The sequence below is a fragment of the Leuresthes tenuis genome, unplaced genomic scaffold, assembly GCF_036924035.1.
Source record: "Leuresthes tenuis unplaced genomic scaffold, fLeuTen1.0.hap1 SCAF_20, whole genome shotgun sequence".
Classification (NCBI taxonomy): domain Eukaryota; kingdom Metazoa; phylum Chordata; class Actinopteri; order Atheriniformes; family Atherinopsidae; genus Leuresthes; species Leuresthes tenuis.
The window spans coordinates 3,131,755-3,159,737 of record NW_027325374.1 but is presented as its reverse complement, the minus strand read 5'-3'; the positions used below and the strand labels follow the sequence as shown (position 1 = coordinate 3,159,737).

The 27,983-nt window shown below is 41.7% G+C and overlaps 1 protein-coding gene across 1 annotated transcript; it reads right to left on the bottom strand.

Annotated features, from left to right (window-relative positions):
- Position 1: 1 nt before the first annotated feature.
- Positions 2-27,912, bottom strand: LOC140278819 (transmembrane protein 150A-like). The gene is made up of 8 exons (XM_072373910.1): positions 27,403-27,912; positions 24,523-24,611; positions 20,123-20,170; positions 16,186-16,272; positions 15,288-15,355; positions 10,758-10,885; positions 2,333-2,510; positions 2-991 (listed from the first exon to the last, which is right to left on the bottom strand). The coding sequence occupies exons 2-8, from the start codon at positions 24,585-24,587 to the stop codon at positions 744-746; spliced, it is 822 nt and encodes a 273-aa protein (XP_072230011.1). The 5' UTR covers positions 24,588-24,611; positions 27,403-27,912; the 3' UTR covers positions 2-743.
- Positions 27,913-27,983: the final 71 nt, after the last annotated feature.

The following is a 27,983-nucleotide window of genomic DNA, read 5'->3' as shown; positions in this document are numbered from 1 at the left end:
GAGGAAATCCACTTTTGTTCTCCATTTGTTTTATTTTTTGGTCTTTGTTTGCGTTACAGATTTATTTTCTTATAAAAGTTTTATTCTTATACGATCACATACAGCATTCCTTTATAGTTTGGTCCCATTGAAGCTGTAAGAAGCTTCTTTTAAAGGCAAAGAGCTGAAAGAACACGACAAAATATACATCAGAACTGAACTCATGTGCAAAATATGAGGCAGCTGCTTTGACAGTATGTTACAGTGTTTATCATACACGATAGTCAAGCTGTTCATATGATAAAGACAAATACTTGTGTCATGATTTTGGGTGGAAAAAGACGCTAAAGATGAGAGAAATTACTCTTGGCACACAGTAACGTTCACCTATGGCTGAAGCTTTTGGGAAAACGTCACCGAACTGCTGAAGGAAAGCTGGTGATGTCAGAAAACTTCCTGAGTAAAAACAACGTAGGATCGTGTCTGTGAGCGTCTGAGGTAAGGCGCTCTGTTAGAGGAAGGCACCTGCGGGCGAAGATTCAAAGGCTGTGACAAAGATAATCAAGACTGTGCACGTGCAGCTCATTGCTGGTCTCCGTGCACAGAAAGGCACTTTCTGATGTGCAGCGTTTCACAGTGTGGCTTCACTTTGACAGGCAGCACAGAAGTCTGGCTTCTGGTGCCGTGGAAGCTGTTTGTGCAGCTTCCATCTCAGGGTTGTTACCCTTTGACCTCCAGAGGGGCTGAAACACGTTACACTTCAGCTACAGGACCGTCAAACTCTCCGGCTGGTGGTGGTTGGCTCCTCCAACAACCTCAGCCTTGTGGTCAGAGGTGGAGAAGCTGTGCATTCCCCCTCCCCTGGAGAGCACCATCAGGGTGTCCCCTGACATGCCCCCAAACTCAAAGGCAAACGTCCCGTAGAAAAGCATGATGAGCATGCAGTAGATCCACTCAAAGATGGCGGAGGCGTGCTGCAGGGCGAAGCTCTCCTGGCAAAAGAAAACTCCACCTGGTGACCAGAGGTTAAGGCATGAAAACAACCAGTTATGAATCCACGCATGCACAGATTTACTCTTTGGAGTTGTGGGTCTTTATTTTTCCAGGTATAACTTCATAAAAAGGTTTAAACCATTTGGCCTCCCGATGGCAGCTGAAGCTTTTCCCTTTAAGGTAGTGTTTTCTTGATTTGTAGTGGGTTTTTTCCAACACTTTATGTTTTTATATTTGTGTTTTCTTTCCTCTGAATAGGGCCTCATTGAATAAGTAGACATAAAAGTGACCGTATTTATGTATCATACACGTGTAGAACAGTTAGTTCTCCAGCAGGAGGCGATGTAACACAATTAGTCTCTAAAAACAACTGGAAAAACAATAGAGCGTCACACTTTGAGAGTAGATGACCAACAGTGTTTAAAGCAAAGTGTTCAATCGAAAAGAAGGAATAAATAAGAAGGAAACCAGTGGGAAACCACTTCTTTCAGGCTGCAGTTTTGTCTTAGATCAGATCTTATATCTAAATGGTCACAAAACAGCCTTTTACAATGTGATGATGTACTGATAAAGGTTCAGTTCAGTTCAGTTAGGGGGAAAATTAGTGCTGAAGACCATTATTGGTGGAGAAATAAAAACACTTAAACGGTTAAACAATGTCAAAAATAGCTATCAGAAAATAAAATAAAATAAATGTGTTATCAGTCCACCTCCTTACTTTGTGACTCTAAAGGCTCTGATACACCAAACAGATGTAAAGCCCAGCAGCGACACAGGGGCCCCTGCTGGGTATCCTCAAGTCTGCACATCTGGGAAAACAAACTGCACTCAAACACACCACAAAGGCCACTTCAGCTGCCAGCAGGATGCATCGTCTACGCCTGCGCCAGGTGACATAAAGAGTGCAGCAGTCTATTTATGGCATTCAACAAAAGAACCAAAAGCAGAAGACCACGATGATCACACTGCTGTTGACATCTCACCCTTTAAGTTTGTGGAGTGGAGTCGGAAGCCTTTAGCCTGTTAAGCACTTAAATAAAACAGGAAAAGGCAGATAAAAACCGAGGAGAAACTGGACTCTTATGTGGGTGAAATGTTAGATTCTTCGGCTTAAGATCTCTGACAAACTCAAAGCCAGTTCAGCATGTTGAATCAACTGAGAAACAGACGCTGCAGACATTCCTGACTGTCAGTAATCAGCTTGGTGTATAATCATCTGGTATGGCCTTAAATCAGCTTTTGTCTCATATCAAGATCACAACAGCTGCTTCAGGGTGCTGTGATTTTAGAGAAGAATCATGGAGTCGAATGATTTCAGGAGAAATCTCAGATCTGAGTACAGAAACACCCTAAAGGATACTCAGCACCAGGGCGATCAGTGCCAGCAGCACCATCCCCACTCGTATGTGACCTATCCGGTACTCCTCCTGGGTTTTGGCCAGTCTGTAGGTCAGAGCCGACTGAAGACACACGAACAGCATGCTGGACGGGAAGGCCACTCCAGCTCCGACGTAGTGGAGGACTTTGGCAAAATCCACCTAGGAAACACCAAACAAGATCCTGGTGAGAAACGGCACAACGGCATCAAATGTTGGCCAATATCTTCAGGATGCTGTAACAAATGGAAATAAATCATGTAGCTACATAAAATGCTTAATGCCCTGAGGCTGAATCCCCAAATAACCAGCGGTCTACTTGCATTTCCTTCAAAGTACCTCAAGCAGGTCAGTTTTCACATAACTGAAGAAACATCCCGAGTGGATTGAAACTTCTGCAGACATTCATGGTTCACAAATGATGCAGCTGGTGTTGAGTCCAGCCACCAAAGTTACATTTAGTTTGTGATGGAAATATGTCACATGTTGTGGTTTAATCTGGTGTTGGATGTATACTTTTTTCCCCCCACATAACTACATGTTTTGCAATGAAATTAGGTTAAAAAAAATCAGTGATCCATTGTTCATTATACAAAAATAATTACATTCCCATCAGCTATGCTAATGCTCGGTATTCAGGCTAATTAGCAAATGTTACATGCTAACATGCTAAACTTAGCACTTAGTGTTAACCACAAAAAGTCATACATTGGGATTTTTTATTTACTAAATTGAGTTTTAAGACTACTGTGGGGATGAAGATGCCTAAAAAAAGAAAGAAACATTTAAATTCAGAATTCAGGACTTATTAAAAATGCTGGAATAGTGTCAATTCATACCAAGATGATGAGAACAGTAAACTTCACATATGCTAAACAGTTAGCACGCACATGCTAGCATGTTTACTTTAGCGAAATACAGCTTCACAGAGCAGTTAGTTTGGCTGTTCAAGGTTTTGATTTCACCCTTGAGGTATTCATTCTGAACAATTTGTGTTGATTTGTTTCTTGTCTCACTTTGTAAAAAAACTGATTTGTGGGTGATGAAAGGTGGTATTCTGTCAGATAATATGCTAACAAATATATCTTCACAGTCGTTTTCTAACAGAATCTTTTAGAACCCTCAAAGACAAACTTAGGCTTCAGTTGATATGTTAAAAAAAAGAGATGGAAGTGGAAATAATCTCTTTCCTGATGAGGACAAGATAACCAAGAAAACAGAGCTGGGGTCATCCTGACCCAACGCTGGTAGACTTTAGTAATCAGAGTTAAGATCTCATGGGACAAAGAGCATCACAGGACAGGACAATCTGTAATGATACTTATTCACAAAGGCAACCAAATAATCTCTAAAATCATCTGTGAGGCTGGGAGAGACGACAGTGTCAGCTTGAACTCGGTAATGAGATCATCTGTTATCACTGTGGACTCATTCAGTTTCAGCCTCCGAAACAGAGGAAGTTCATCTTACCTGTATTCATGATTATCATAATACTTCCTGTAATCTGTCTGCAAGATGCTACACGCACACATTTTCCAATGCAGCAGCTACTATGAGGACACAGCTATTTAAACAGTTTAATTACAGGGAAGAGACACAGAGAACAAGCAGTCAGCTTGAGTTATGTGCTTATCCTACAAAGCACCTGAGAGCTCTGTTCACATCTGCTGCAGTAAAAATGACAATCTTTTCTGCTGTCAAAAGGCTCAGTTTGTACAGTTTTTAAACGACACACTTAACCTCTGAGGAATTATTCACTAAAGTAATGTGCTGATAATGGTCTTCTGATGACCGTGATTCTGAAACTCAGAAGAAAGTAAGTCTGAAAACAATCTAATTTTTGCAGGTAATTTTTCCTTTTACAATGTAAAACTCAATACTTTAACTATAGCTGTGATCGTTCTCCTTTGCAGGACCTTGTTTGAATTCATTAACTTACTTTACTGATTTAAAAAAGGTCAAGGGTCAGCAGCAGTGTGAGCGGATTGTATTGTCACCCTTTACTTTTACTTCAAGCCTTCTCACATGCTTTTTGACATCATATGTGAGCAGGTGAGGATCAAGGAGAGTATTTCAGTCTATTGACTCATAGTAAAGCAGAAGTTTCAATGTCATAAATAAAGTGGCAGCCCTGCAACATGTTTTTGTCATTCACCAAGTTTCTTATCTACAAAAGAGTGATCTGCTACTGTTACAGCTACTTTTAATAATCTAGATGACCAACATCTGGCAGGCAAAAATGTTAGTTCAGAGTTGTCTGACGCACTTATTCCAGGGTTCAAAGAGTAGGTCTGCAGCTTGCCTAAATTCAGGTCACCATACGTTGTCATTAGTAGGTCTGAATGGATCTAAATTGGCCCACAACACCAAAATGTCCCAATCTGAGCAGCTGCCACAGAAACAGACGAGCCTCGCAGCAATTTGCCTAAATTGGCGGGAATCAGCTGGCTAACTGCTCAAGACTTTAAGCGGCTTACACATAATATTTCTACCAGATTAAACTCCCAAAATTGTTGAAAATTTGAGATAAAACAGTTAAAACAGCCGTATCATGGTGAATATTTCCATCTCAGGAAAAAAAGCAACTCTTAACTGGAAAAAGAGCCGATTACGGTTACACCGCTAGCAAATTAGCAAGCAACGATCTTGATATTTGGGTAATTCATTAAGCAGGAAATATATCTTGATCCAAGTAGTGCTTTGTAACTTGAATTTATCACTTTTTACCTACAATTAAAAACCACATCAGATTATCAAGATATAAGAAATGATTTAAGACAAATGATACTCTAAGAGTTCAGTTTATACCGTTTAAATCAACCCTCAGTAAATACCCAAATTAAAAAGCTTGACTATCAAAATAAGAACAATAAAGTTGTTAAAGTCCCATGTGTAAATGGAAATAAAAAGTAGCCTCCTTTACTATGTTTTTATTCACTAAGAATAGCATAATGTTGAAAATGAGCACTATTTGAATAAAAAGTGCCATGTTTCTATGGCATCACTGAAAGGACAAATCAAACACTGGCTCTTGTATCTGTTTGGAAAGTTTTCCTCCCTACTATATAATTAAATCCCACTCATTTCCTCTTTAATACATCAATAGTTTACTTTTGGAACAGTTACACCTGCAAAAGGAAGTGATGGTGCTCAAATTCATGCTGTTACCTCTTGGCTGAGCTGTTGAAAAGAAGCGACAGCTTGATTCAGACCGTGGATGAACTGAGAAGCTGCATTAAGTGACAATTTTGCAGATACATCAGTTTTTTTTAACTGTGAATCATGCAGAACTACTCAAGGTGAGTCCCAAAGTAAAACTGATGAGTTAGAAGTGAGCATAAAATGTCTCTTATAGGTCTCGAGTCTAACTGGAAGATCATCAGCTGAATCAGACTTTACTCTGAACTCAGCATGAAGACTTCTGAGAAATAAACCCTGAGTCAGTGGCTGTTTATCAGTGTGCAGATGTGGTGTCAGAGCGACACGTTTCCACATTATATCATTCCTGCCGTGTTTACATGAAGCCAAACACTGAGCTTCATAATGCAAGACTGGGCAAAGAAAGGGAGGAGGACCCTGCAGCCAATCAGGGACCAGCTTTAATTGTTAATGTTTGAAATGGATGAAAAGCACGGAGACTGAACTCTGCGGCGTGTTCTGAAATGCATTTGAAGGGCCCCTCAGGTCATAGGAGGAGAAATCTGAGATGCTAGTTATTATTATTACCACTGAAAACAGCTCTGATTGTTGCCACAAAAAGTTAAAGCGGTAAAACAGCAATAATCAAACAGTTTTGTTCAGAATTACTCAAACTGTATGAATCTACAGAGAATCATCAGCTCAGCCTGCAGCTAATCCCAGGTTTACAGGCTTCAAATTTAGTTTAAACTCACTATAAAACTGCTGAGCTATGAATTCATGGTTCATAAACAGCTGCAGCTGTTTGCAGTAAGAAAGCTCTTAAAATCCCTCGGTGTTGCACTACCTGCTCAGTAGGAGAAACCGTGATTAACCAATTTATCACCGTCAAATCACAAAGCATGTTTCCATCTGCGGCTTTTCCTCCAACCTCTAAAGATGTGTGTTGGACTGGTGCGAGTTCTGACATGAAAATGATCACCAAACAAAATGCCAAGGAAAAAAAGCCTCCAACAGGATGATTCAGTCCACTTAACCAGTTTATAACGTCCTAAAACTTCATGTAAAACAACAACAACCAGGGACAAAGATTCTGATTCAGAGTCCGATTGTTTTAACACTCAGTCATGTTTGTGATTAGCCACCTCAGCATTACACAGCTTTTCCAGTGTTTACCTCTGCCAGCGGATTTAAAAGATTGAGATGCGTTTCCCAGTTTCTCATTTGACATGTTGGCTTTGTGCTGTTTTCGATCTATCTATCTATCTATCTATCTATCTATCTATACTTTATCTTTCTGCACTTCCTTCTATGCCTGCACCCTATCTCTACTCTGTCCCCTCTGACAGAGTCGGACTCCTGGGTTCCTTCTATGTAGCTTATTGTTAGCTTTTTATAAAGCTGTTATATCTTCATTTGTAAGTCGCTTTGGATAAAAGCGTCTGATAAATACAGGAACAGAAACATGAAGAGTTGAGTAGCAGAGGAGGCTCAAACATGGAGGCAAGCAGGCAGGAAATAATAGAAAACTTGATTTTCTATTTACAGACAAAACAAACTGGCCGCTAAGGCAAGTAGACCGAAAGATAGTGACGATACGAAGCTCTGCAGCGTTCCCTGAACTGGAAGAGCAGTTACAGCTGGAGCCCCGACTGGAGGCTTGTGTCGTTCTCCCAGAGATCATGTGATCAACGTCACCCGGTTGGTTCATGTGGCGATTCATGCACTGAAATGTAAAATAACTAAGAAGAAACAGAAGCCGACTGAGGAGGAAGCGGACCCAGATGCAGGGCAGCAGATGATCTTTAAGGCTTTAACACTGGAGTAAAAGCTAATTAAGAACTAATTAACTAATTAAGTAACGTACAACAAGCAAAGAAGAAGAAGAAGACACAACGATCTGACAAGGAACAACTGAAACCGAGGCGTAAATATACCGAGGAGGTGAGGAGGGAAACGAAGGCAGGTGAGTGCTGATCAGTAATGAAAACCAGGTGTGACACAGTGAAAAAGGAAGTAAAACATGGGAGAAACTTCAAAATAAAACAGGAAGTAGGTGAAGAGCAACGAGGAAGACCAGAAGAAAGGAAAATTCAAAGCACACGACACATGGATCATGACAGAAATCAAGTCAAAGGGCAGCTAAAAGGCATATAATGCAGGTCATATTCATCTTTTATGTGTGTGGCGCCCGATATAAATGAAAAAACAGCCACTTTGTGTTGAGGGCTGATTGGTTGAGTGAAAGAGTGAAAAAAAATAACTAGTTGGGAAATATTTCAACTTGGTATTCCCTGAAAATGTAAGATTTAGCTGCTTTTTTACATCATTTATCATCTTGTGCAGCTACTTTTTCTTAAATGAGTATTTGGTTCAACATGCCTTGCTGTCCTTTGCATGAATCCCAGGATGACAGCGTTGTTGTCATTATTATAATCCACTTATGAAAAAGAACAGACCTTATCTAAGTTTTGCCATTCAGAAAATGTGTTTGTAATTAAGTCCTTTCAAGGCTTTGAAGACAACGATTGAGACAAAAAGGTTAAAAAACGAGGCGTAAACTGAAGGTCCTGAAGGCATCACTACCAAAATATACCAGGACGAAGGAGCTGAGAACAACAACGAGAATCTGGCAGGAAAGAGCCTGGTGGAATAAGTAGTGAGGCAAGTAATGACTAACAAAAGGCAGGTGTGTTGGTTAAACTGAATCCAGGTGTGTGGTGAGGCACAAAAGCAACACTAACCGAGAAAAGCAAGGGAACAGAACGTGAAAACTGAAGCAGAGAATCATAAAACTGCAGTAAAGTTAACAAAATCGAACACAGAAACCACAGATCATCAGTTAATCCTGCAGTAAAACCTTCAGCTGCAGCTGTTAAACATCTGTAGCGGGTTAAAAGTGCCAGTGTGACCCTCAGAAATGTGGCACAGGCTGAGCTGCTCAGGTAAGATAAGCAGTAAAGACAAGAGTAAATGTGTTGGTTTAATTTTCCTCGATGCAGAGGCCTTAACGCATGAATGTTTCTGGAAAACCCAGAAGCTCAGCAGTGGAAGCAGTGGGCGCCCTCACATGTAAAGACAGCAGAGCTGCTGCAAAGCTACACCAACATCTGCTTACAACATCCAGCTAGAGCACACAAAGACGGACAATTTACAGACCGAACAAACAAGGGTGCAGAGAGACTGCAGCAGAGAGAAACAGCCTCAGCAGGGGGGGGGTCATCCATCATTCAGAGCCACATTTAGCCACATAATCCAGCCATTAACGCCACTTTTAATCAATTAGATCGTCTCACAATGATCTAATTTTAACTTTATTTCTCACCTCAAGACATGGTTATTCTGGTTGGAGACGTGCGATGTTCTTTCATTCAGCAGCTGAAAACTCACCTTTATTACTGCTGAGGAGAGCTCCTTAGTGCTTTTCTAATGTAACAACATCTTGTTTGTGACATGCAGGCCCTTTGCTTTCTGTTGCCATGACACTGGCCTATAAATCCTGTCTTACCTAAGCAGCAAAGTCTGTAACGTTTGTGAGAGAAAGGAGAACGCAGTTAGGTGGGAAAATTACACAGCTGGATTGGTATATCTGCCGTTTACAGAACTAAAGCTACAATTACACAATGTCCCGTTCATTTTGTCCTGAGATTACACTTTGGATCAAACATCCACCTTAGCTTAAAGGAAGCTAACATCGAGGTTAACTCAGATAAAAGATAAAATCCTAATTAACTTAAACTTAAATTAGCTTCATCTAAAATTAAACGTGTGTTTTCAGGGATTTCTGCGACACATTTACCATGTAAACACTGGATCATTGCGGATCTCTTTGCGCCTCTTTAAAGGGGAACTCCGGTATTTTTAAACCTGGACCTTATTTCTGGCATGAAATACGTTCATCTACTCACAGAGAACAGTTTGGTGAAAGTCGGCGTCCTTCGGAAGATATTTAGATAACTGGAGATCCATATAACGGAGTGAACGGGGCTTAGAGGATGCAGCCTCTAAATAAGGCATTATCTGTCTTTATTTCACCAATACTTTAAGAAGAATGAATGAATGAACGTGTGCTATAGCTCTGTTAGCTCATAGCTGCTGTTATGTGGCTACTTGCAGCTATAGGAGAGCTAACGGAGGGATTTCTACACAGGCACTCTACTGGGACCACTTCATCCACACGCCCCCCTGCAGCACAGTTTATTCACTCCGTGCTCTGTGACAGTCGGCTAACTTCACACAGAGTTTGCTGCTGATAGTTTTGTGCAACATGGCAGGATATTTATCAGATTTTGAGTAAGACGGACGTTCTTACCGGAGTAAATAAACTGTGCTGCAGGGGGGCGTGTGGGTGAAGTGGTCCCAGTAGAGTGCCTGTGTAGAAATCCCTCCGTTAGCTCTCCTATAGCTGCAAGTAGCCACATAACAGCAGCTATGAGCTAATACTAGCCTCAATACATGAAAACTGCGCTATAGGAATTACAATGTAAAATAACTCATGGAATGTCTTTAAAAGTCATGTTTCCACGTAGTTGGTGAATAATTTAGAGATTTTTAATAGTAGCAGTGATGGTGACAGAGAAAAGTATTAAAAAACTTAATCTAATTTCTGTATATGCCATGTTTTATTATTATTTTTGCCCGCTTTTCTCTTCCCATGTTTTAGGTTTAATGTGAATCAATGAAACAGAAAAATACTGAGCTTCACCAGTAGAAAGGCTGTTGTAAAGGTCGACCAAACCTGTTAATTCAACACAACCAGCTGACATGAGAACAACGGGTGCAAATCTGCATATAAAGTTGGTGCATCTGTCAATGAGTGCTTTTAGGCATAATTTATATGATACATCCATATAAAACATACAGGTTGTTAAAAAAACAGATGATCCCAGTGCATCTGGAGCCAAATGCAACAGACTTGGACTAAAGCCACAGCTGTTACAGTATAATGCTGTTTTCTTTAACTATCTGGGGCCCCAGAAGGAGTCCCATTCTGTCCTGTTGCTAATTCAGCTTTGAATAAATAGTAATGTTTAACTGGTATTATAAGTAAGCAGTTAAAACTAACCAGCATCTCTTCCCTAAAAGTCTTCAGCAGCCTGAAGAACTCAGAATGGGTCACTCGCTGTTCTGCCTTTCGGTTCCAGGAAGTGAATGATTAAACACACAGAAAGCTGTGAGTAAAGGTCAATCTCAGATGCATCTTTTCTGCTTTCGTGCTGCGAGTCGAAACAAAAACCACCGTCATCCTCGTCTCCTGAGAGGATGAATTACCTGGAAGTTTCCCACCATGATGAGACCAGCAGCACAGATCCAGCCGGTGGAGAGGCCGGCCGTGTTGAGGACGCAGTTCTGGTGCTTCTCGATCACATGAGCGTAACGCAGCAGGCCAATCAGCATCACTGGAGGGGAAAGAAGGTTTTTAGTCACGGAAAACTCAAAATCAGCCCCTCGACGGCCGAAGTCCTGCAGGTTTTAGACGTTTTCCTGCTTCAACACGCCTGATTCAGATCAATGCCTCGTTAGCTGTGCAGAATTTAAGAATCTGTTGAAGAGATCCATTTAATCTGAATCAGGCAACTGGTCAGCAGCATGATTGGGTAATAAAAGAGCACCTTAGAGAGGCAGAGTCTCAGTAAATATGGACAGAGGATCAGTTGTTTCATCACAACATCCCAATAATGTTCGTCATTGTAAAGACTTTGAATATTTCATCATGTACAGAACATGATATCAAGAAAAGATTCAGAGAATCTGCAGATATCTCTGCTTCAGGCATTAAAAACAGACCTGATTCTGTCATTAAATCACTGCATGGGCTCAGGAACACTTCCAGAAATCACTGTCTGTGAACACAGCTCACTGTAACATCCACACATGCAGGTTAAAGAGAAGAAGCCAGATGTGAACATTACACAGAATCACTGCCGTGTTTTCTGGACCAAATCTCATTTAAAATGGACTGAAGCAAAGTGGAAACTGTTCTGTGGTCAGATGGAAATCATGGAGTCTGCATCCTCCAGACTAAAGGGGAGAGGGACCCTCCAGCTCTCAGTTCAAAGCCTGCATCTCTAATGGTGTGAGGGGGGGGGGCATTAGTGCCTGTGGAACTGGAAACCTGCACATCTGGAAAGGCTCCATCAATCCTGAAAGGTTTAAACAGGTTTTAGAGCAACATCAGACGACTTCTTCTCCGGGGAAGGCCTTGCATATTTCAGCAGGACAAAGTCAAACCACATCCTGCATCTGTTCCAGCAGAGTCCAGCTGCTGGACTGACCTGCCTGCAGTCCAGATGTTTCACCACCTGAAAACATGTACAATACAACAAAGAAGACCCAGGACTGCTGAGCAGCTGGAATCCCACATCATGCAAAGGTCCAGCAGCTTTTTTGGAACGGGGGTTGTATAAGTGTGGTTACAGGGATGCCTTTGTGTAGGTGTGGGAAAGTATCCAAGTCCATCCATTTTCTGTACCCGCTTAATCTGTCGGTCGGGTCGTGGGGGGGGGTGGAGCTGTCTGTCACAGGGTCACACAGAGACAAACAAACACTCACAAGCTCACTCCTGAGGACAGTTTCAGAGACAATCCGAGTCTGTCCCTGAAAGAGAAATTCCTCCCCAGTTGCTTCACCTGAATTTCTTAAAATCCTGATAAAAATGTCTCTGAACACAAAGCCCAAAGTGCACGGAGTAAACCTTCAGTGGGAGTCCTGAATCAGCATCATGGCAGCGGTTTCCTCTTCCAGTGTGAAGGGATGATGCTGCAGATCTCTGTGTGAGCAGATTCCTGACGTCTGTTTATCGAACAGCTCCATCAAAGCCTCACAGCAGTCTCGCTCCGCTCTCCCACACTTCCATGCGACCCTCACGGCGCTCACATCTGGCGCTCATCACACTACAAGCTGCAGACAGCGACTGTTTTGAGTTCCTGTTGGCAGTCCAGCGGCAGACTCAGCGCACGAGGCTAAAAGAATCCGTGTTATGGGTTCTGGGTTATCTGTGCGGTTCACAGCCTGCTGCACAGCGAGGGCCGGCTCTCTGATCTGATGGGCTCCAACAATTACTATTCCTCTAATCTCCTCTCGAATCACACCTCCGAGTTAAACAAACTCCTCCACAAACAGAAACTGAGTGTTGGGAACAGAATCAAAAAGAGGGAAAGCTTTTGATGTCGGGATTGTTAAGCCTGTGGCTTTGTTAGGCAGCTGAAAGGCCAGATATCTTATTGTTTCTGTCACTAAATAAGTAAATATTGTAAATTATATAACCCTTGTTGTAGATTCCAAAGTGAAAGGAGTTTCTGTTTCTTTTGGCTTTTGAATAAAGAAGACTGACTGACCGGGCAAAGCCACTTTAACCTTAAAGTTTCAAAGCTTCTTCAATGCACTGAAAGAATCAGGCAGATCTGCCTCAATGCATCGTCCAAACCTTTAAGATAAAGTTATTGTCATGTAGTCACACGGAATTACTCCTCTGCAGCTGACCCATCCGGAGACAGATGCCAGTCCACCAATGTTTTTGAGCTAATAAAAAGGCTAATATGATGTAACTGAAGCCCTTCTCTGCACATTCAGTCAGAAACTGAAGAGTTTGGGGGGTAAGCCAAGAGAAAAAACCTAAACAAGTATTCTCCTGATTCCTTTTATGGACAATTACAGACGGATTAATCATAGTAAAATATCACTTTACTCCACTGTAATATTGGTGATTCTGAGTCACACTTCTTGTCGTCCTTTTGGACAGATTTCATTCCAAAGTCTGTCGTTATTCCAGAGATGATTGATGGTGGAAGCACTTCCACACAAAGAAATGCTCTCTAACAATAAGGAAGGAGGTGTAAAAACAGCTGACAGAAAAGTAAAAATCTGTCCTGATCTGATCTTCAGTGAAATAATAAGAATAATAATAATAATAAAGCCAGTTCTGTCATAGAGAGATGAGGAGAGCATGAGGAGAAAAGCACAAAGCTCAGACAGGTTAACGGGTTTGTCAGATATTCCCCAAATTCCTGCATTTTCTCAGAAAACTGCACAAACCAGGTGTTCACTGTCACTTCAGGAGAAAGGTTTGAGTTTGATGATGTCCTCACAGCATATCTTAACGAAGGCTTGAAGTTTCAATCCCCAAAACTGAAATAGTTTCAAATAAACCTCGATCAAAACTCTTCCTATTCGAGCAACTTCTCACTTCTTTCTATATTTCTTAGAAAACAAGAAAGAGCAACTTACTGAAAAATGTGCAAACATAAATGGATGCAAAGTATGTGAAGGACATCCCAAAGCTCTTCTTTGGATGTGGGCTGCCTTTTGTTCCGTTCTCTGTCAGATGATCCCACACTGCTTCAATAATGTTGAGGTCCGGGCTCTGGGGAGGATTCATCCCTCCATAAGACCTGTTGCCACTGATTTTCAGTCCACTTCTTGTGTCATTTGGCACAGCTCAGCCTTTTCTCCCTGTTTCCCTTCCTTAAGAACGGCTTCTTGACAGCCACCCTTCCATGGAGACCATTTCTGATGAGGCTTGGGCCAACAGTAGATGGATCAGCTGAAGGTCCAGATGCATCTCTCAGGTCCTGTCAGGTCACAGCTGGATTTTTTCCTCTTTCTTAAGGACATCACTTTCAGATCCTGTTCATCTGCTGTAGATAGTTTTTTAGGCCTGACACTTCTTCTTTTGTCCTCCACTTGTCCAGTTTCCTCAAATGTTTTAAGGACACACTGCACACCATGCTGAGATATGCCAAGTTTTCAGCTAATAGCTCTTTGGGAATCACCTTGTTGCTGCAGAAATCCTATTTTCTGTCTGTCAAACTGTGTTTTCTTTGCTGTTTTTCATAGATGCAGCTAAAGAAATGGGAACAAATGATGTGTCTTTGTGACAGGCTGCTGGTAACAAAGTGCCTAAAGATCCAGTTTAAAATGGCTTCTTTGCTAAGTTGTCTGTTCTGTGTCGACACAACACTGGTTCATCCCTTGAGTTAGGAGCCTTTTTTCTGCCTGAATGGTTCATAGCTCAGAGTTAAGTGGCTTAACAAAGAAAAAACACTGAAAATGCTCAGGTACAAGGACTGAAAATGAGTGAAAAAGCAGAAAATGTCCAAAGAAAAACTGTGAAAGACCTTCAGAAAGCTGGAGAACTATTGGCTGGTTTGAGTACTTTGTTCAGTACTTTATAATATAAAACACATCACTGAGCAGATAAATGTTTCTGCTCTCTTCCTCTTATCAGTGACAGAATCCCCTTTAACCTCCACAGTGGAGCTCACCATATTTGGGAGAATGAACTTTGGCTGGAAAACCTGCAAGCTGCTGAAGCCCCTGTCGCCTTTTTCACATCCCTGTAAGCTTCCCCCTAAAAATCTAGGTAGACTGCAGCTTACTGTGGTAAATTCCTTGGTAGTAAGAATCCTAACAAACATCCATAAAGCAAATGGAGACATAAAACAGGCAAATAACCCAGAGACCACCCAAAATAGATGGTTTAAAGCAGCTCTGGCAGCCTGTAGGACAGAGGAGCTGCCTCTGGTCAGCGGGTGGATGCTTGTGGGTTGTGTAAGGCATAAAAACACACCATTCATGGTATGGAGTAAAAGTTTCCCTCAGACTGAGGTCTCAACCAGGACTTGGCAGTGATTCAGACAAATGGAGAGTTGGCTGGAGACTCTACAGCTGAAAAAACAAGCCTGAGGCCTTAAATGCAAGGAGTCTTGTTCGATCGGGAGTGTGGAGGTTAAAAGCTCCGATTATCTCTGAGAATATGTTTCTGAAAGTGCATCTGACTGAAAACCCTGTGCTGATACTTACCCATGAAGGATCCAGTGCTGCAGATGAGGCTGAAGAAGCAACTTTCAGGTGGCAGAGTTCCACATTTACTGCAATAGAAACAGAGAAGAGTGAGGAGAGCTTAATATGGACTCAGTGGGCTAAAGTGCAGGTTTAATAAAGTCCTCAGAGTTCAAACCGTGACCTCCTGTGTGTGCTGTCATCGACCTCCTGCCCTGTTTTTCTTTGTCTTGTAGCATTCTTGTAAATAGTCATGACAAACGAGCCTTTAGCTACTCGAAGGTACCAGAATTAAACCAATATTTTTTCCAACAGTTGAGTTTGGGAGAGAAAGACTGAAATTTATCCCACAAACCAAACATGAGTCGTATGAACGGAGCAGGCTGAGTGTACGTCAGTCCGGTGAATTACCAGCACTGGGTTAAAATGGGCACCTTTATGGCGAAGATAAGCCGCAGCCAAGAACTAAAAGAGGGCTATTAGACACGTAGGAAGCCATATATGAGGAATACTGTGGAACTAGCTGCCAGTTTGGCTTCAGGAAGCAGTCTCTACCTTTAAGATCAGGCTGAAACTTTCCTTTCTGATGAAACTTATAGTTAGGGATGGCTCAGGTGACCCTGAAACATCCCATAGTTCTGCTGCTATAGGCCCAGCCTGCTGGGGGAGCTCCTATGATGCAAAATTGAGCAGAAATAAAGAAAAAGAAAAGACAAAACACAGTAAATATGACTGAAAACCGCAAACTACACAAAAAGCAAACTGTTTTACTTGATTTGTTTGACTGAAACGACTTAAACAGGCTCCTCAGTCTGTGTCCACATTGTATCATGTGGTTTTATGAAAGCCGAGACATGTAAACACCCAGCAAACGTTGCTAAACTCATCCTGTAACACCTGAACAGGTGACAGCACTGACCTGATGAGCGGTATGTTGTCCAGGGTGCAGCACAGCACAGGTCCTCTCTGTAAAGGCAGCTGCTCCTCACAGGACTCATTATAAAGCCTGCAAACACACACACATGAATGCACTTTCTTCAGTCTGCAGATACATGTCAGATGCATAAATACAGCTGTTTCAGCTGCTCAAACACTCCCAGTTTCAGGTAATATTTTCACCTCATATCGTCACAATGAGCCTTTAATGATGGGCCACTAAAGTTAGGAAATGTGTAGAAACTCTGTTAATGTTTGAGACTCAGCTGGAACACGTGTGACATCACGGCTCTCATCCTAACAAACAACAGTAGAAAATTAACCCAAAATATATTCAGGTGAGAGGTAAAAGTCTTTGCTGTTGCTGTTTTTGGAGTGTTGGGGTTCAAAGGTCGTCAGCATCAGGTTTTATTCTCAGTTACAGTAAATCTTCATCTTTAGTGATCCGCTTCTCTTGGTTGTTGACTTGAAGGTGTAAAATGAGTTGTAGCTGCATGACGCAAACTGTTTGAGAGATTTCAACCAAACTGCTGAGGTGACTTTTACTCCAGTCAGATTTCCCTCTGAATATGGACTGGATGTTTATCTTTTAAGAAGGGAAACTTGCTTGGGGTATTTTCAAGTATTTTTTAGAAATAGATGCTTATTGATGCCACATAAGCACAAACAAGCATCCAAATCAGTGGGTCCACATGCTGAGATTAACTGGATTACAGCTACAGTTGGGTTCTGCTCCTTATCTGAGGGTAATTATCCTTGGATATATGGCGGTGAATGAATGGAATCACTGGCACAAAGCATGTCATACCCCGGTACCATAGGTGGCGCTGTCCCCATTTCAGCTATCGCTAATAGAGCCACTTCCTGTTGACGTCTTCACCACCAACAGCAACAAACTCAGGCATTCAGAAAGATGGCGAACGCAGAGCGAGATGAAGCTGCGTCCCTCTCCATCTGTGATGAGCTGGTTATGGCACAGACGATGCACAACGGCGCATTCTCCATCGCGTTGTTTCTTTCTTTCTGACGACAACAACAGTAAAATCGTCTCCTTCCACTTCCGGGTGACGATCGCGGGAAAAAATCTGGAGCATGTGCAGAACGCTCGATCCGATCCACTGTCGTCTATAATCGAGTTATCTCAGGGTCTTAATTTGATCCGATTCGATTTCTTAGTCAGATTAAGGCGTCTACATGAGCTGAATAACTCAGTCTTATTGTAATTTAGTCATTAATCCGGTCTGATGGCCCGAATGTAACCGCACTGACTGAAATCCAGACCAGGAATCTCTGTTGGTGCTATTTCCACCACAGGAACCAGGGTCTTCTCAGAGTTCTAGTGTGGAAATGTTATCCCCAAAGCATCCCTGGAGATGCTACTTTTACTTCCAGATTAGGGTCAGTAATGAAGGCGCTGGTTTGTTCCAGGAGCTGAGCCCAAAGGCAAAGCTTTCGATTTACTGGACCATCTTTGCTCCGACCCTCACTTATGGTCACGACATCTGGGTAGAGACCAAAAGAAGAGGCTTTCTCAGCCTTAGAGGTGGATGGAGGGCTGCTGCTCCTCCGCATCAAAAGGAGTCAGCTGAGGACATTTCATCAGGATGCCTCCTGGTCGCCTCCTTTTGGAGGTTTTACAGGCATCTCCAGCTGGGAGGAAACCCCAAAATCACTGGAGGGATTATAAATCTGTTTGTTTTTTCCTTTCTGTCTCAGTTTAATCTCATTGTTCGCAAGATCGGTCAACTATAAGTTAATTGTTACTGTTGTAAAGAGTCAGTTTTCATGGCAGCTTTAATCGAGTGGAGCGCTGATCACACAATAAAGCAGGCAATCAGAGCAAGAAAATTTGAACTGAACAACTGATTGTTACATTGAAGGGATATATAAAAACACCCATTTTAAAATGCATAAAACATTAACATATTTTTAGTTAATGCAGCTGAAGCAGGCTTCCTGGTTTCATATGAGCCCAGGGAGAAATGTTCACACATTATTAGACTTAATTTGCCTAATCTACCCTTTATCTTTGTCAGGTCTCACAGAGGCTCTTAGGTTTTTTGTACCTTCTCTTGTCACTTCCTGTTTTATTTTGAAAATAACAACTCCTCTGGTTTCAGATAACTTGCTCTTCCTCCCGTGTCATGCGTCTCATCGTCTTCCCTGATTCCCAAGTGTTTCCCCCTGTTCCCCTTGGTCCCTCAGGTGTATTTAGTCTGCGTTTCCCTTTGTCTCGTTGCCAGTGTGTTGAATTGTCTTTCGCGCGTTCGTCCTCTAGCCTCCAAAGTGACCAAAGTATTCCAAAGATCTTGTTTATTAATGATTTCCTCCTTGAGAGTGATTTTCTGTTGTAAGTTTTTTCCATAGATTTAGCTCAAGTGAAGTTTTCTTTGTCTTTGTCGTTTATTCAGTAGTATCTCCGGTAAAGGAGTGTCTTTGATTTATAACTATAACTTTCATAGCAACTCCATTAGAAGGAGTCTCCTTTTGTTTATTGATTTTGTTAAATTTCTACAGAGCCTCCGACGGTTCGGATAAGTTTATTTGTAAGAGTCATATAACCTTTTGTTTTTTCCTCCTAGCGTGGAGAGAACTTTCTTTTGATAAGTTTTATAGTCTCACTCTCCTCTCCACAGGTATCGAGGAGAGTGGGTTAGGAATTTATAATCTATTCCTTTGCTCTTCAAGTGACTATCATTACATAAATAAAATCTGATTATTGATGCTACCCTGCATCTGCCTCCAGCGCTTTCACGGATCGTGACAATCTTAGACCTCAGTGGAAATGCAAAAGACCCGGATCTGAAATAATTTCTTAACGCCTTGAAAAAGGGAGGAAAGAGAGCGTATTTGGTCAAAATGCACAATATTAATGGCTTTATCAAACTGTTAGAGCGACGACATTCAGATATTTGTCACATTTACATTAATGTAGAAGAGAATAACTGCACACCTTTGCCAGCATGAGCTGTAAAACCAAAGTCCTACTTTCTGCATATTAAGTTTCTAACAACATTTTGATAACTGACATTAATGTGCTTTGGTTTGTCTGTGATTTTGGTACCAGTTGGGAAAGAATATCTAAATCAAACAGGTGATAAGAATCAGTATTTAGGCTTCACATACCACAGAGGTCGCTCCATATCTGAGTTAAGAAGTGCCTCCTCTTTCCATTTGCAAACCATCTGTTTGCATTCTTTATCCCTGCTACAAGTTGGGTTTAAAGAAGCCTGAAGTCTCACTCCCTGCTTCCACCCACACACTTATTATTTATCATTTACAGACGCTCCCTTCTTACCATCATTTGCCCTAAAAGCCCTTCATGCTCTCCACCTGAACGCTGTATATGAAGACAAAAGCCTCTTTCACACCAGACAATAAACCCGTAAAACACCGAATGGCTTCTTCTTTTTCTAATTCATAAAGCAGGGGTGCAACCTGCATCCAGTCCTGTACACATGTGACTTATCAGAAATGTTTGCCCAGAACAGCCTGTAGGGATAATCTAATGTTATCCTGTTCAGTCGGACAGTTGGAATGCCTGGTACCAGAGCACTGAGGAAAATCTCTGTGCTTTGGGCAATGTTAAAGGAGTCAAGCACCATGTTTTGGCAGGTTTATCTGCATATAAAATCCCTGCATTGCTGCACTAATGTTAGCTCTGGTTTTGGTCCCCACCTCCCCTCTGGGAGGAAATATCTGACTCTTTAGCCGGTATATTCTTCACTCTGTGTGCCTGTTATTCTCTAACTCTAACAGGTTCTGTAGGGAAGATTTATTTTTTAGCTTTTTCCTCTGAAAACACCTGCAAAAACGCCAGCTGCTTAAAAGATGTTTAAGAGACCTGGGATGTGTAACTCTTCATGCATGCTTCTACTGAATTACTGATGTAAAAACATGTGTTTGCATGAGTATTTTACCAGTTGTTCACAGGGCAGACATGCTGGTTGTAGAGGGCCATCGAATACCTGTAAAGGTGAAGGAGACAAAATGTTCGGTCAGTTGTAAAATCAACACATAGTCCTGTTCAATTGCTGTTTTTCACAAATTAAATCAGGTACACTGCAACACAAACTCAACTTCACATCCAAGTGTAGCATTTGATGGCACAGAGATTAATAACAGACTAAGCTCCGACTAATTTCCACTAACACAACATACATGAATTAGCAGTTAGAGCGGTTAGATGCGGGCCATCGGATCGGATTAATGGCTAAATTACAATAAGACCGATCTTGCGAACAATGAGATTAAGCTGAGACAGAAAGGAAAAAACAAACAGATTTATAATCCCTCCAGTGATTTCTGGGTTTCCTCCCAGCTGGAGATGCCTGTAAAACCTCCAAAGGGAGGCGACCAGGAGGCATCCTGATGAAATGTCCTCAGCTGACTCCTTTTGATGCGGAGGAGCAGCAGCCCTCCATCCACCTCTAAGGCTGAGAAAGCCTCTTCTTTTGGTCTCTACCCAGATGTCGTGACCATAAGTGAGGGTCGGAGCAAAGATGGTCCGGTAAATCGAAAGCTTTGCCTTTGGGCTCAGCTCCCGGAACAAACCAGCGCCTTCATTACTGACCCTAATCTGGAAGTAAAAGTAGCATCTCCAGGGATGCTTTGGGGATAACATTTCCACACCAGACCTCTGTGAAAACCCTGGTTCCTGTGGTGGAAATAGCACCAACAGAGATTCCTGGTCTGGATTTCAGTCAGTGCGGTTAAATGAGCGCCATCGGATCGGATTAATGGCTAAATTACAATAAGACTGAGTTATTCAGCTCATGTAGACGCCTTAATCTGACTAAGAAATCGAATCGGATCAAATTAAGACCCCGAGATAACTCGATTATAGACGACAGTGGATCGGATCGAGCGTTCTGAACATGCTCCAGATTTTTCCCCGCGATCGTCACCCAGAAGTGGAAGGAGACGATATTCCTGTTGTTGTCGTCAGAAAGAAAGAAACAACGCGATGGAGAATGCGCCGTTGTGCATCGTCTGTGCCATAACCAGCTCATCACAGATGGAGAGGGACGCAGCTTCATCTCGCTCTGCGTTCGCCATCTTTCTGAATGCCTGAGTTTGTTGTTGTTGGCGGTGAAGACGTCAACAGGAAGTGGCTCTATTAGCGATAGCTGAAATGGGGACAGCGCCACCTATGGTACCGGGGTATGACACGCTTTGTGCCAGTGATTCCATTCATTCACCGCCATATATCCAAGGATAATTACCCTCAGATAAGGAGCAGAACCCAACTGTAGCTATAATCCAGTTAATCTCATCATGGAGACCCACTGAGTGAAGTCTTTGTCAAACATGTGCACAGAGCCTCCTGGTTTTGTTTTTTAACCAACACTCCTTAAATCCTGCAGCTAATTCATGAGACACACCTTGAAGCAGATCGGCCTAAAACAGGAAGCAGTATTTACTTTGTCCACCTCTTTGATCCAGATTGAAACATGTCACAAATTACAGGATTTCTATCAACTTTTGTGTCTGGACATCCTTCTGAATTTGGTGATTTGGTCTTTTCGCACAAACATTTGAGTTCCCGGTAGCATGAAATAAACTCCCATCACTAAGTGAAATGGTTCATTTAACCATTGCTTTGATGCAGAGTGGAGTTTATGCTGAGCAACTTATGTTTGGCGCTAATTAGCAAATACCTTATGCAACCATGCTAAATGCTAAAGACATGATGCTAACATAGCAAATGTTAGCTAACATAATAAATGTTAGCATGCTAAAGTCAGCAGTTAGTTCTGATAACCAGCTCAAATACAACTTCAGAGAAATACTAACATATCACATGGTTGGATGTACATAGTAAACGCAACCATAATGATTTAAGAAGCAATAAATGAGAGACAAAACTCAGGATTCAGACTTCGCTGAAGTGTCATTTTCTACTTTCATGCTGAGCCGAAGTTAGCTCATGGCAAATTTCTTTATCTAAGATAAGCACTGCACACCAACAAAGTGCAGATGATAGAAATTTGGGCGCTGAACCTTGACGGTCTTTCTTAGGGTTGCAAAAAGTGCTGGAGGTGTGAATCATGCAAAGTTATTTTACTGGAGCTGAGAACTGAGTCTTCTTTTAAATACACCAAGAGAAAGGAGTGTTGCACAGCAGTTTCTTTCAAAACAACTGAAAAGACCTATTGCACCAGAGATAAGAGACACTTGAATCAGACAAACATCTCATATCAATAAACCAATGCTTGTGAAGCAGCATTTTCAGTCATTGCAACAGCATTAGTAGACACTGTTGGACGTTTAAATGTCACCAGCTTGGTGTTGATAGAAAGCCGCTTCATCAGCACATATTTATGCCAGTCAGCTGTCCAAATCTACTTAATGATACTGGCTCTAATGTTAAAGATGCTCACACTCATTCCCACCAGAAAAGCAACTCTCATTGTGTTCTGTTGTCATTTGAGGAGCTCAGGATGTGATTAATGCGTGTTGGCAAGTGACTAAAAGCAAAAACAGGAGGAATGAAAAGGGCAAACAGGACCAGATCCACCAATAGGAATTTAAAGGATTACTCTTCTCCTACACAGTTGCAGAATAAACAACAAGTCGTTTCTCTTGCCTTCCAAAAACAGACATGTTTTACAAACATGAACTTTGTTCAGTCAGTTGAGGTCATCTTAACCACCGCAGGGAAAATGGATAAACTGTGTAACTAACCACACTTATGAATAGACGACTGTAATCCCAAACTGCTTATTGATTCAAGATAACTTTGAACAATTTAAAGGAGACAGAGAGTCATCCTTCTTTAGCCAAAATACATCCAATTTGATATCAGTCGGATTAATGGCTAAATTACAGTAAGATTTAATTATTCAGTTCACGTTGACACCTTAATCTGACAAAATTAAGCTAATAGTTAATCGAATTAAGACCCATAACCAGCTCATCACAGATGGAGAGGGACACAGCTTGACCAAAATGTTCCCGCCTCCTTCATATTAATGCCTTCAGGGTCAAGACGACCAGGCAGTTCCAGGCCTCTACACGTTTTAGAGCTCGTTAACACGCCTCAGCCCAGTTGTGTTCAACTCGGTTCAGATCGTGCTGAAAAGCCGACCAAAATCATTACATCTGGTGACACAAAAAGATCTGAACCAAAAGGATAGAGGCTCCAAATTGAGTCATGGGTCGTATGAAACAGAGGCAGCGGCATCTTAAGCATTCCTCATCGATAGGTTAACGATAGTTAACGGCTACATGCGGGACATCGGATCGGATTAATGGATAAATTACAATAAGACGGAGTTATTCAGCTCATGGAGACACCTTCGGATCGGGTCAGTCAGTTGAGGTCATCTTAACCACCGCAGGGAAAATAGATAAACTGTGTAACTAACCACACTTATGAATAGACGACTGTAATCCCAAACTGCTTATTGATTCAAGATAACTTTGAACAATTTAAAGGAGACAGAGAGTCATCCTTCTTTAGCCAAAATACATCCAATTTGATATCAGTTGGATTAATGGCTAAATTACAGTAAGATTGAATTATTCAGTTCATGTTGACACCTTAATCTGACAAAATTAAGCTAATAGTTCATCGAATTAAGACCCTGAGGTAACTCGATTATAGGCGACAGTGGATCGGATCGAGCGTTCTGCTCATGCTCCAGATTTTTTCCCGGGATCGTCACCCGGAAGTGGAAGGAGACGATATTACTGTTGTTGTCGTCAGAAAGAAAGAAACAACGCGATGGAGAATGCGCCGTTGTGCATCGTCTGTGCCATAACCAGCTCATCACAGATGGAGAGGGACGCAGCTTCATCTCGCTCTGCGTTCGCCATCTTTCTGAATGCCTGAGTTTGTTGTTGTTGGTGGTGAAGACGTCAACAGGAAGTGGCTCTATTAGCGATAGCTGAAATGGGGACAGCGCCACCTATCGTACCGGGGTATGACATGCTTTGTGCCAGTGATTCCATTCATTCACCGCCATATATCCAAGGATAATTACCCTCAGATAAGGAGCAGAACCCAACTGTAGCTATAATCCAGTTAATCTCATCATGTAGACCCACTGATTTAGATGCTTGTTTGTGCTTATGTGGCATCAATAAGCATCTATTTCTAAAAAAATACTTACCCCAAGCAAGTTTCCCTTCTTTAAAGATAAGGATCCAGTACATATTCAGGGGGAAATCTGACTGGAGTAAAAGTCACCTCAGCAGTTTGGTTGAAATCTCTCAAACAGTTTGCGTCATGCAGCTACAACTCATTTTACACCTTCAAGTCAACAACCAAGAGAAGCAGATCACCAGTGTCTTTAGGAAAGTCTGAGGTACTCACACGACCCATATTCCTGTGATGGTGAAGACGGGCAGGCTGACAGGAAGGATCATCCACAGAGACATGATGATCACAGCTTCGTCACACAACTGAAGGATCAGGGCACAGAGAATCACTTTCAGGTTACATTTTTATTGTAAAATAATAACCATTGTGCATTTTTTGGGACTCCACGTTGCATAGGGTCCCAATCATAAATGACAAAACTGTGTTAAAATGTGTATTTATGATAATTAAATAGTTGTTTAAACAAAAAAGACAAAGACACTTTCACTTCAGCCTGGGAAATATGAAGATTTGCTGCTTTTTTTATGCTTTACATCAATGTAAATGAAATATTTGGGAGTTTCTTTTGTTTTTTTTTTAACAACGTTTGAGCATTTTTCTTCACTTTATAGATTAAATAGTTGACTGATTAATCAGCGAAGGAATGCAACAGAATGCAACTGCTAAACCACAGTAGATAAGACAAAAGAAATCATTATATTTGCACCTCTGTGCTGCTGTGGATGAGATTCGGCTTAGATAATAACAATCAATGTTGCCCCTGACCTGCATCAGAGATGAGGAGGTTGCTCAGGACACGAAAAGGCTTTTTCCCTCAAACACAGCTGCACTTCCACACTTCTAACGTGTAAAACCGATGGAGCTCTGCTTTAAGATGAAGGCCTCGTTGCCAGGTCAACATGTGAGGGCAAACAGGAACTGCTGGGCCCCTGATTACACCCACTTTCCCCACAAGTTGTGCAGTTTTTCTCCTTTCTAATGCACTCAGACACAGTTTGACCTTAAATTAGAATCAGAACAACTCCACACACGACTTCTTTAAAAGAGGTGCATGTGCAACTCGTTTGCAGGATTTGGAGGAAATGTTACCAGAAGTGGAGAGATTGACTTTTCACATTGATCTGTGCACACATCTGGATCCAAGAAGTTGTTTAATTCAGCCGCGGTGGAGGAATGCAGTCTTGAATTACTATTATGCAAATGACACACAGTAAAACTAGAGTTTTAGGGGCTGGAGTTCAGGGGACCAGACATGTCATTAATAAATATGTTTGTATACTTCAGGTTTAGAACTCGTTAATTACAATAATTCTTCTGGATCGAAATAAAGGAAAATTCAGTTTTCTTACTACAAATGACTGGTGGGCCATTAAAGAAATGAAATATTCCCCAAATATTTTAAACTCTAAAGGATGAAATCACAAATAACCAAAAGATGAATCATGTGTTTATTCACGGTTGTTTATTTACCTTTAAAGTCTGCATCAACTTAACCAAATCAAGTTAATTCCAGCTCTACTAAAGAAAAGGTAAATTTTTTAGTTGTTTTGAATTTTCCTGAATTTTGTCAGAAAATGTATTTATTTACACATGATGCAGAAATTCTGGTCATAAAGTTGGTTAAAAAATTTTAAAAGCATTAAAAATCTATTAAAATTATTAATTTCTATGATATACAATCAAATCACATAAAACGATGGATATTAGCAGCTAAAATTAGCAGCCAGAACAACATAAAAATATGTGCAGAGGTTTATAAAAACATATGCAAACATTAATGGAAATTCAGTTTATCAGGAAGAAATGTTCAAGACAAACAGAAGCAGTGATTTAACATGAATATAAATCCAGAATCTAAAGTAAAAACAGAGTTTTTTATCAGTTCTGAGCAGCTTTAAAGTGAATCTCTGCTCTGAGCTCCTTTATTCTCCAACACAGCCTGAACCCTCTGAGACCAGCTTTCTGTCATTTCTTTAAGGAGTCTTCAGGAATAGTTCTCCAGGCTTCTTGAAGGACATCCCAAAGCTCTTCTTTGGATGTGGGCTGCCTTTTGTTCCGTTCTCTCTCAGATGATCCCACACTGCTTCAATAATGTTGAGGTCCGGGCTCTGGGGAGGATTCATCCCTCCATAAGACCTGTTGCCACTGATTTTCAGTCCACTTCTTGTGTCATTTGGCACAGCTCAGCCTTTTCTCCCTGTTTCCCTTCCTTAAGAACGGCTTCTTGACAGCCACCCTTCCATGGAGACCATTTCTGATGAGGCTTGGGCCAACAGTAGATGGATCAGCTGAAGGTCCAGATGCATCTCTCAGGTCCTGTCAGGTCACAGCTGGATTTTTTCCTCTTTCTTAAGGACATCACTTTCAGATCCTGTTCATCTGCTGGAGATAGTTTTTTAGGCCTGACACTTCTTCTTTTGTCCTCCACTTGTCCAGTTTCCTCAAATGTTTTAAGGACACACTGCACACCATGCTGAGATATGCCAAGTTTTCAGCTAATAGCTCTTTGGGAATCACCTTGTTGCTGCAGAAATCCTATTTTCTGTCTGTCAAACTGTGTTTTCTTTGCTGTTTTTCATAGATGCAACTAAAGAAATGGGAACAAATGATGTGTCTTTGTGACAGGCTGCTGGTAACAAAGTGCCTAAAGATCCAGTGTAAAATGGCTTCTTTGCTAAGTTGTCTGTTCTGTGTCGACACAACACTGGTTCATCCCTTGAGTTAGGAGCCTTTTTTCTGCCTGAATGCTTCATAGGTCAGAGTTAAGTGGCTTAACAAAGAAAAAACACATTCTGGACTGAAAATGAGTGAAAAGGCAGAAAATGTCCAAAGAAAAACTTTGAAAGACCTTCAGAAAGCTGGAGAACTACTGATCAAGACCACTTTAAAAATATTTTGTTCTTTAGAATGAACGTATCAAGAAATAAGGGGTGGTTAAATACTTTTACACTGTTATTCAACACATCAACCGAGTAAACTGTGTTTTCCCGTCATATCTAACTCGAGTCATCTTTTCTGCACCAGAGCTGATGTGTTTCAGGGATTCTACACGCACAGCTTCAGCACACGGAGCGACACTTTGTCTGATTGTACCTCGTTTATTCTGACAGGAAGCTTCAGTCTCCGCGTCCTCCAAACTGCAGGGAAAGTTTGCTGTGACTCGGAGCTCCTGCGTCTGAGCTGCTGCAACAGATTTCATCGTCAACTAGAAGATGATCCGGATCAGGAAGGACGCAGCTGCTGAGTTCTCCCGTCCTCTGTCATCACAGCTCTCCTCCGCGCGCAGACCGATGTGCTGTGACCGCAGGAGGAGAAAGCAGCTGGGCTGTGGGACTCCTAACTCCTCCCAGCCCATTCTCAGCTTCCTCCCCTCATTGGAAGGATTCTTGTTGCTTCCTGTCACATCATTTCCATTTAATCCGTGTAAGAAAACCAGTCGCGTCACCTTTAAGCATCTGAAGTGTGTGATTGTGTGTGAGCTGAGGACCGGGATGTTTGGCAGATCTGATGTTGACCCACTTTGTCCTCCGTCTAGTTCCTGGAAACAGATTTCACAATCAGATAACCAGTTCGTGGTGACTTCCCTCTGTTTTCCTCCTTAAAGAACTCAAAATGTTTTCCAGGAAAGCGAGTGTGATGCCTTCAAGTAGCAGCTGTAAGCGCGTGCAAATGCG

Excerpts from the sequence above, each read along its gene's own strand:
- LOC140278819 (XM_072373910.1), bottom strand. The coding sequence starts at position 24,587 with ATGTCTCTGTGGATGATCCTTCCTGTCAGCCTGCCCGTCTTCACCATC. Across the intron at positions 16,273-20,122 it reads GTCTGCCCTGTGAACAACTG|GCTTTATAATGAGTCCTGTG; the intron begins GTAAAATACTCA and ends GTGTGTTTGCAG. Across the intron at positions 15,356-16,185 it reads GACAACATACCGCTCATCAG|TAAATGTGGAACTCTGCCAC; the intron begins GTCAGTGCTGTC and ends TTTCTATTGCAG.